General features: G+C 37.3%; 1 protein-coding gene across 1 annotated transcript in view; it reads right to left on the bottom strand.

The window, feature by feature from the left end:
• Positions 1-1,470: 1,470 nt before the first annotated feature.
• PLK5 (polo like kinase 5 (inactive)) overlaps positions 1,471-10,326 on the bottom strand; it is a 74,512-nt gene continuing 65,656 nt past the window's right edge. The window contains exons 14-15 of the mRNA XM_044053985.1: positions 7,447-7,554; positions 1,471-2,516 (exon numbers count right to left, since the gene is read on the bottom strand). Coding sequence (XP_043909920.1) covers positions 2,331-2,516; positions 7,447-7,554 — 294 coding nt within the window. The 3' untranslated portion in view covers positions 1,471-2,330. The remainder of the gene's footprint in view (positions 2,517-7,446; positions 7,555-10,326) is intronic.

Below are 10,326 nucleotides of genomic sequence, written 5' to 3'. Positions count from 1 at the left end.
ACAGGATATTAATGGCAGTGTGGTCACTGAAGTGAGTGGCTAGCTGTGCCTGTCATCATCTATAACATTTTCAGAATTTGTGAGGGCGGTATTGTAAAGTCATGCAAGTCAGCTAGCAGATAGGTATGGTGTACCATGGCCTTGCAGGATTTTTTTTTGGGGGGGTGATAAGCAACTTGGAGATACGTGTCTGTGGGTAGCAGTATGATGTCAGAGGTGGCTGGCTGCAATTCAGGGGGTGAACATAGTAAAGCCCCATAGGAATACAATGGTGTACAGGGGGTGGAGAGTTTGAGTTATGTTTTCTGGTTAATGCTTAGGGATAGGGTTTTCAGGAATATATACCTAGTTAGGGTTTGTTACTCCCATGCCAAAATTTCAGACTTGTTAGTCTTGGATTAGGAAACAGATCTGTTTATACACAAAACAGCACAAGTTCATTAGTGAGCAGGTGGAAATGCTTAATGTTTTCTCTGCAATTCCACTGACAGATGAGCATACTGTCCTCCCAGAAAGAGACTGAATTTCTAATGTTCAGCTGACAAGGGTGCCCTAGACTGAGAAGAACTCATTAGCCTGAGAGCATTTTGTTAGTACGGTTAGGATGTTAAGTTATAGTGTTATGGTGTATGTTACAGCATGGTTAGGACAGGATTTGTACTTAGCATCATTAAGATCACCAGGTTGTACTGCGATGGTGGTGCTGTGGTAGCGTTGTCGCCTCGCAGTTAGACGTTGCCCGTTCGATTCTCAGAGCGTCTTGTGTGTGGCAACATGCGTGAATGGGCGTACCTTCGTTGAAGGTTGTGCGTTAGTCCCGGCAAGCCAGCACGCAAAACTCTACTGCCAATCATTAGCGGACTGGAGTTCCGCTGTGGCGACCCCTAGCCAGGAAAAGCCGAAAGACACAAACAAACAATCATTAAGTTCACCAGGTTACCTGCATAAGAGGAACGTGCAGACTAATGGAGAAAATATTGAGATGGCGAGAGGAAAAAATGATGATTTGAGTGCTGTAGGTGTTACACTGCTGGCAATGTAATGGTGTTTACACCTTCCCAGCCACAAAAGTGCTTATAAGTTCCAGTCAGTATGGCTGTACAGGCAGAAGGGGAGAAGCACAATTAGCTGTTCATATCAACCTTCTCCTGCAGCTGCACTACTTCGACCATAGTGACTACAGTGGGAAGTGGTGCACATGTTGGTAAGACAGGTTATTGTTAGAGCACAAGACCAGGATCCTTCCATAAACTTAACCATGATGCTTGCCATTAAGACATCTTTGGACCTCAGGAAGTTGCTTTCTATAAAGACAGATAAATGAGGCCAGACAGCTACTACTCCATATCTCTGACTTCAGGGAGAGAGGTACAGTGCAAATTATTAGAACTAGTTAGAACAACTTTAAGTACTATTATGGCTGCATTAAGGCATTATAAACTATAAAGTCAAGAAAAAAAAAAAGTAACAACCCTTTGAGGAAGTGTTAATAAATGTGAATGTTACAAACACTTGTGAAGTGCCAGCACAAGCCAATGTAAATATCTTTACTCAAAACTGGAACACAATGTTGATTTCCATCCTTTAAACTCTGAAACCAGCTCACATAAACGTTTACCCCAACCCCTTCTGGCACAATACTCCCTGCTGTGAGAGCAAGCTGTACATTCTGTCTTTACCCTGGTTATTAGTGTGTGTCGGTATTCTTACTCAGTGGCAGTGTGACTGTACACAGATTCCATGTTACTTTCAATACTTGCTCCATTATTCGTGCTCAGTGACTTTAAGGCCACTACAGTGAAGCAAACAACTAAAGAAGCATTTAAAAGGCTCCTCTCCAGAGTCAGATTTTCTATGAGTACATAACCAGTGTCCCATATGAACATTTATAATCACTTCTGAAGTGCGTTAACATAAATGGAGTCTGTGTGGTAGTGGCACCAGTTTTCCACAATCTAAGGGTTTAAGCTCCAGTTGTCCTTAAGACTCTCATTCCTTAAGTTCTCTATCTGCTCAGTGATGACAGCTTCCAACTTTCTGCATTGTCGTTGGGTACTTGAACAAAAACATGCTACAGGATGAAGTTTCCTGCAGCGACATTTCTTCCTGATGCACATTTTAGAAGCCACACTGCAGCAACCACAGAAATGCTGCAGAAAATCCTGGCCCTCCGCCTATCTCCCTGTCTATCTCTAATGGAGGCAATGCAACCTGAATTGCCACTAAAATGTGAGTATCTGGGCCAGATTATGTTTTCTGCCCTGTAGGACTCTCCTGTTTTGGTGGAGTAATTAGACCTTTCTCCCCCCAAAGTCCATGAGTGGTGTGCTCTACAGGTATTCCAGCACAGTGAAAGCATACTCTATACGCTCCTGCAGCTCAGCTGTGCAACCATATGTCAGGAGCGTGCTCAGTCTAAACGTGCAGGCTGTCCGCTCAGTGTTTACGAATGTCAGTATGTATTCCTCTTGAAAGGTACTCAGGATAATCTTGGTATGGTCATGGTAAAAGTTCACCTAAAACCAGACATAAAAGAAGATTCCATCAGCTTTTGTAGCACACAGTGCATAGATGACATTGCTATGCTGTAGTTTAATGTCCCCCCCCCCAACTTAATCACACAGCCCAAAATATTAAGGTTCTGTCCATCTCTCTCAAACCCAATGGTGAAATGAAACCTCAAATTAACAACACTGCTTCTGATGTGTCTATACTGCTTTGTAGACAGAGTAGTACCTGGAAGGGTTATGCACTAGCTCACCTCACTTGGTTGAAAAACAGACAATAAATAAATAAATATGTCCTTAATAAACTCCTTGCAGTTGGTCTAAGTCTCAAAAATGGATTACATAGGCCAGATGCAAACCTTGACTACTGTTGTGTCCTTCTCCTTCCTAGGATTTTTTTTTCTGAGGATGCATTTTACCCCTAAAACTGAAGGCCTATGTCACAGTTGAAGTTTATGTACTAACAAACATGCACTGCCACTGATATCCATATTAAAGTGATTTTCCGATGTTAGGATACACATTGTGGCATTTGATAATTCAAGCGCAGCAATGCATTTTTACAGTTGTCTATAGTTATGTATTGGGGCCATTTTTAGTTAAAATCATTGTAAACTTTTTTTATTACATGAGAGCCCAAATAAAATTAGCATTTATTGTGAGGTTACCTTGGGGTAACGAGTGTTGTGTTCATGGACTGTAATGGAGCCCCTTTACAGATGTTTGGTAGTGCACCCATTAAAGCCTATGGATGCAACACATTTCTCCTCAGACCTCTCAACTGTCCCTGATTTAGACTCCGATTGTTGGTCTGTCCCTCTTAAACCCTCTTAAAACTGGTGACTGCTGAAGAAAAGGTGGTGAATTGCCCTTAATAAATAATGATAGTAATTCAGAGTTATAGACATTTTACGTCAGAAAATCTGTATTAATCCACATTCTCTTATTCTGCAAATGTGTCAAGCTAATAGTACAAATATTTAAAAATGTCCCTGATTGTCCCTGATTATTTGAAGATTTGTCCCTGATTCTGTTGAGATTTGTCTCTGATCGGTTGAGAGCTATGTTTCTCCTACACTGAGAACACTCAGATTAAAGTTTGTTGTTTTTCCTCAGTGACAACAGTGTCTGGAAATCATACTTTTAAAAGTGCTTTTCCTGTTGAAATATAAGAAAATGCACCCACGGATAAAGGTGCTGTTTTTCAGTTTTTGCACCACCCAGCATGATTAGAAAACATAGGAAAGATCTTTCAAGCATGTTGTGAGTGTAAAACCCATGAGGATAAATTATGCTACATATGTACATCACTGATACTTGAAAATATTTTCATTGATGTAGCACATATCCGTATGATAAGGTACAAGTGATCTACATTCAGCCAGTGCAAGGTAGTAATCAATAAATTAGACGTATGCATGCATTTCAACGGCCAAATTCCCAAAGGATAATTTGCATTGAGACAATGCATGGGGCAAAATAGCCAATGAATGATCTGCAGTCAGACAATTTGGTGGAACAGTAGCCAATGAATCATCAGCACTCAAACAATGTGGGGGCACAGTTTGATTTTCAATCAAGTGATGCATTGAATATGTAGTAATGTTTGTGAAAATACTGGCCCTATTTTACCACATGTAAGTGTAACGAAGCACAAGAAACTAGTCAAACCACAAACAAGTCCTAGCAGCTGTAGAGTCTTCACACTTAATTTAATAAAATTCCACAATAAAAATGACTTGAAGCGCTTTTCGTCTGCCAAGTAGCAAACTTCATCAGAAATAACAACTCTACAGAGAATCCTTTAAATAGTCACTTAAACCAAATAAACACCGGACAATCAACTAATTAATTATTTAAAAAAACAATACCAAAAATATAAGCAATGCATAAATAAATATATAGTAATAATTCATTTAACTATATGTTCAAACATAAATACATAGATACATGAATACAAACTAGAATGTTGCTAAACACATTGTGCAAAATACAAACTCTTTATACATTTACACATTGTAACAAATACTTGTATAACCTTTTACCTCTGTAAACTCTTAAGTTTAAGGATTCTGCTTATAGAGCTTGTCTCATTTAGACCAGGAACATTACATGCATCCAGTTTAATTTGTCACTTTAATTCTGACTCCTCAAGTTTGAGAGTAAAAGGACCCCCTCTGATATATAATGCTTAACACTGTTAATGGCTAAAATTTTAAAATTGTGGTTCATATTCAAATGAATATGTTTAGCTAGTGCATTGTCAGGCTTGTTACGACTGATAGCATACAAATGTTCATACGTTCTATCTCTGAGTCTACGCTCAGTTTTCCCCACATAGAATGCAGGACAGTGTGTACATCTAGCTAAATAAAAAATAACACTTGAATTACAATTAAATCTTGCTTGTAATCTATATTTATAACCATTAACAGTAAATGAATTATTCACATCCACATGTTTACAAAAATTGCAGTTCTCACATTTAGTCATATCTACTAACCTAGGGGGTTTAGAATGCTGCTTTTCTAATAAATCTTTAAGATTTCTACCACGTTTAAATACTATATTTGGGGAATTATCAAGTTTACCAAACAGTGACTGATTGCATCTAAACAGTTCCCAGTTTTTCTTTATTATTTTCACACAAAAACTACTTTGTACACTAAATGTAGTTATAAAACTACAACATAGTGATTGACCCTTATGTGACACTATTTCAGTATGTAGAGATGACTCTGGTGTGTCAAGGGTCCCTAAACTGACAGTGTCAAACCTTCTAATAACCAGGATGGGCTTAAAAGTAAGGTTTGCTCTTTTATAATTTACTTCTTCTATTAAGGTATCCAACAAGGATTCTGGGTACTCACGGTGAAGAAACAGTTTTTTTCAAAAACATACATTCCTCATGGAAATCTTCATCCTGAGAAGTAATATGTGAAGCCCTAACTAATTGGCCTTTTATAATTGACCTTTTCTGGTGAAAAGGATGACAACTAGAAAAGTGAAGAAACGCATTGGAATAAGTATTTTTCCTAAATATTTTTGCAGTGTAACAGTTCAGTGCTCTATTTTTAGAAAGCTAAATGTCTAAATATAATATGGCATCAGTACTAAAGTTAGACGTAAAATGCAAAAATTCTGAACTGTTACACTGCAAAAATATTTAGGAAAAATACTTATTCCAATGCGTTTCTTCACTTTTCTAGTTGTCATCCTTTTCACCAGAAAAGGTCAGTTATAAAAGGCCAATTAGTTAGGGCTTCACGTATTACTTCTCAGGATGAAGATTTCCATGAGGAATGTATGTTTTTGAAAAAACTGTTTCTTCACCGTGGGTACCCAGAATCTTTGTTGGGTACCTTAATAGAAGAAGTAAATTATAAAAGAGCAAACCATACTTCTAAGCCCATCCTGGTTATTAGAAGGTTTGACACTGACAGTTTAGGGACCCTTGACACACCAGAGTCATCTCTACATAGTGATATAGTGTCACATAAGGGTCAACCACTATGTTGTAGTTTTATAACTACATTTAGTGTACAAAGTAGTTTTTGTGTGAAAATAATAAAGAAAACTGGGAACTGTTTAGATGCAATCAGTCACTGTTTGGTAAACTTGGTAATTCCCCAAATATAGTATTTAAACGTGGTAGAAATCTTAAAGATTTATTAGAAAAGCATCATTCTAACCCCCCTAGATTAGTAGGTATGACTAAATGTGAAAACTGCAATTTTTGTAAACATGTGGATGTGAATAATTCATTTACTGTTAATGGTTATAAATATAGATTACAAGCAATATTTAATTGTAATTCAAGTATTATTGTTTATTTAGCTAGATGTACACACTGTCCTGCATTCTATGTGGGGAAAACGGAGCGTAGACTCCGAGATAGAACGTATGAACATTTGTATGCTATCAGTCGTAACAAGCCTGACAATGCACTAGCTAAACATATTCATTTGAATATGAACCACAATTTTAAATTTTTAGCCATTGACAGTGTTAAGCATGATATAGGAGGGGGTCCTTTTACTCTCAAACTTGAGGAATTAGAATTAAAGTGGCAAATTAAACTGGATGAGACAAGCTCTAAAAGCAGCATCCTTAAACTTAAGATTGTACAGAGGTAAAAGGTTATACAAGTATTTGTTACAATGTGTAAATGTATAAAGAGTTTGTATTTTGCACAATGTGTTTAGCAACATTCTAGTTTGTATTCATGTATCTATGTATTTATGTTTGAACATATAGTTAAATGAATTATTACTATATATTTATATATGCATTGCTTATATTTTTGGTAAATTTTTTAAAATAATTAATTAGTTGATTGTCCCGCGTTTATTTGGTTTAAGTGACTATTTAAAGGATTCTCACTGTAAAGTTGTTATTTCTGATGAAGTTTGCTACTTGTCAAATGAAAAGCGCTTCAAGTCATTTTTATTGTGGAATTTTATTAAATTAAGTTTGAAGACTCTACAGCTGCTAGGACTTGTTTGTGGTTTGCCTATTTTACCACATGACAGCTTTACCTTAAAATACCACTAAGTTTACAAAGTCAAAATGTTATATGGAAAATAGCATCTCCTCCTCTTTCATGTGGAATGAGCACTTACCAGCACTAACAGTTACTGTTGTAATATGTTTCCTTGCAGTTTATAGGTCTCCATCTTTCCAACAATGAATCTAGTCAATTTAATTTAGCTATCGGAGTCAGAGGACTTCACAGAGCAGTAGATCTATAGCTTTAAAATGGAGCAAGGCCTTGCTGCTTAGTAAATTATACCCTTCTCTATGAACACCTCCAAAAATAAACTGAAAGTTTCATTGAGGAGTAAACTGACTATACTGAAGATGAAATGCTGCTAGAACTGATGAATGAAGTCAGATCAATACATCGGGCAGAACAATGATTTTCTCTCAGTGCTCTTACCTGCAGTGTTCCATTGCTAAGCAGCATTAGCACAGCCTGGTCTGTCTTCACAAAATGGAGAAGGCAAACATTTTGATATAGCTCTGACGGTGCATGTAAGTTACCTCCCTGAAATGACAAAAAGTAAGGTAATTTCACAAATTCTGTGCTGTGGTCATGGTTTACAGAGAGAAATAAAATAAAACATCTGCAAAAAAATGCCTGGAAATAAGGAAACAGGTAGATAATGGCTGTGGGGAATTGTATGCAATGCTACAATTTATTAATTAAATTTTGGGGAACCCTATTTAGCAGTATGGGAGGTGAAACTCCCATCATAATAAATATTTTATTTAACTCACATCTTTGGCTATTCTCTTTTGATCAAACATTTTGATTATGAAATAACTTAAAAATCTGCAACTGCTTTTAGCTAACACATTTTAAATGCATTTTTCTAGTGCACAACATTTCTAACATCTTGTTTATTCTTCTGGCTTACTGCCTCTTTATATGAATCTGCATATTGTGATTTATCTGACTAATACAGAAATCTTCTAACATACCCTTCCACACTTACCTGTGTTATGTTGGTTGCTTACAAACAGACAAAGAGCCCATATGGCAAGGACATCTCCTCTGACAAGACAGCCCATTGTAAGACCTGATGACAGTCACTGGATAACAAAACACCATCTTATTTGAAAAGGAGTTGAACAACAAAACAGTTCTACCCCAGACATGAAACAGATAATTTCTGCTGGTAACCAGGTATGTCTGGATATAATGGAGTCAGCTATCATAAAGGTGGCTGGAAAGACAGGAGCTTAAATATAAATGTAAAAACAAAAGCTGTCTGGCTTTGGCCATACTTCAACTATGAGCTTCTGCTTTTACACATAAATAGATGAAGATACTAAGAAAAAAAGTGGTCTACCAGATATATCACTGTGTCACAGCTGCACTTCCCCTACTCCGTCCTCTCCTCCTAGGCATCCTTGACTGTTTTTGGTGACTTAACCCATACAGCTGCCTCTGGCAATGCATTCTTTCACTTTTTCTCACTAAAATAATATTTCTTTAACCCAGTACTAAACTATCACCCTTCCAGCCACTACCAACAGCTCCTTATGTTCTCTCTGTTGATAGAGCATTGTTTGAAATAATTTAAAATTATTCAGAACTCCATATTCTGTCCTAAAACTGCAACAAATGAATGCTAGGTATTTGTATTTATTTGCTAATGTTATCTCTTCCTAGGAAGCGCACACAATGCATGTGTGTATCCTGTGATGCGCCATTATGGGTCATGTACTGCACACCACAAATGCACGTTTTAGGGTCATAACTCATCTAACTGCTTTTAAGTGGCAAGATGAGAAGCCAGAATTAATTTCACAGAAAGTATTTTACCGCCACTGCTGAACCTGAAAGTTATCATGAAATGTTATGAACTTCCTTCTAGTTGAGATAACTTACAAACACTGCTGAACTTCGGAGGCACTGTGAAATGTTACAAACTTTCTTCCATTTAAGGTAACTTGCCAACACTGATTAACCTAAAAGTCACCATGAAATGTTAGAAACTTCATTCCAGTTAAGGTAACTTATCACTTTTGAACCTGACAGTAACTGCAAAATGTTATTGACTTTTCCTTTTTACTATTTCTTACTAACTGAATTTTAAACAATGAACCAGACAGTTATGTGAGCTGTTGCCTAAGCTAGGTTTACATACTAGAACTAAAGACATAAGAGGAACTAAACTGCAGTGATAATAACAATGAATGCCTGGGTATTAATATAGCAGCAAAAAGAATACCTCTGTTTAAGAAGGCTTCTCTCCTCAGAAATAACAAAACAGAAATATCCCAAGCAAAGTGACAAAAAAAAATAGGTTCAGCTTGAGATTGCATGACATTTCGGTACTATTAATTGATTATCCAGCACTTTGCTCATTTTAGAACTGTCTTTTTTTAACTGAGCTGTGCTTCTAGCTTTTTTGTTGGGGAAGTCTGTCATGGACGTAGTTCCAAATTACGGAGATATACTCTGTAGAGTTTCAATTCTACTATTGTCCTAACTAGTAAGCACTTCTAGCTAGATGTCTAGTTGGAGGGACTAAAGAGAAAAGCCTATTTAGCTGGTTTATAGTTATGATGGTAGGTAAAAGGCTACCATAACTCAGTGCTGGAAGAAATTGCAGTCTACAGTGATTACCGTTTATGGTAAGTTAAGGCTAAGTGGGATAGGAGGGAAAATGATCAGATGGAATTTAATTATTGGTGTGCAACACAAGTAATTGTCTGGAAACACGTGGAAACAGCTGTAGATGCTACACAAGGACTAGAGGAAGGGTGGAAAGTACCTTGTCTTCTGACCAGCTGTATGCTGAGCTGGGTTTTGGTATATTTGGTAAATGATATTACTGTAAAGCCAGCACAATACCTAGTTAAATGCATCCTAATGTGATGATGATCTAGTAGATAAACAATGGATTTAGCCCAGTTCTAAGTGGATACTGTTGCAATGGTGCATGGCTTCACTCTCACTTTTGCAAAACTGCAGATATTGTATGTAAGAACACAGAAAGCAAAATGTTGTTCCTTCTTCTCCATGTAAGGCCTCCTTTTGATTGTTTATCTGTTGATTGTTTGCTTTCATTTTTATGATTGTGGCTGCACGCCACACTTCTCATCTCTTCTACTATATGCTGCTGTTAAAGTACTTCAGGTACAATGAGGGCTTCCTATGGAGTGCCTCAATGGAAGCAGAAACTTCCACCTTCTGGGGAAAGTAGCCCTAGCAGCTATTTGGTAGCTGTCCTCACATGTAGATCAGAGTCATGTAGAAGTTAGGTGGCCTTCTCTGTGATGGGATGATGGCATTTGGTCAGGCCAA

The sequence above is a fragment of the Protopterus annectens genome, chromosome 13.part0 (genome assembly GCF_019279795.1).
Source record: "Protopterus annectens isolate FY-2018-M chromosome 13.part0, PAN1.0, whole genome shotgun sequence".
NCBI classification, from domain to species: Eukaryota; Metazoa; Chordata; order Ceratodontiformes; family Protopteridae; genus Protopterus; species Protopterus annectens.
The sequence above is the reverse complement of the archived record's forward strand: the minus strand, read 5'-3'. Positions and strand labels throughout refer to the sequence as shown.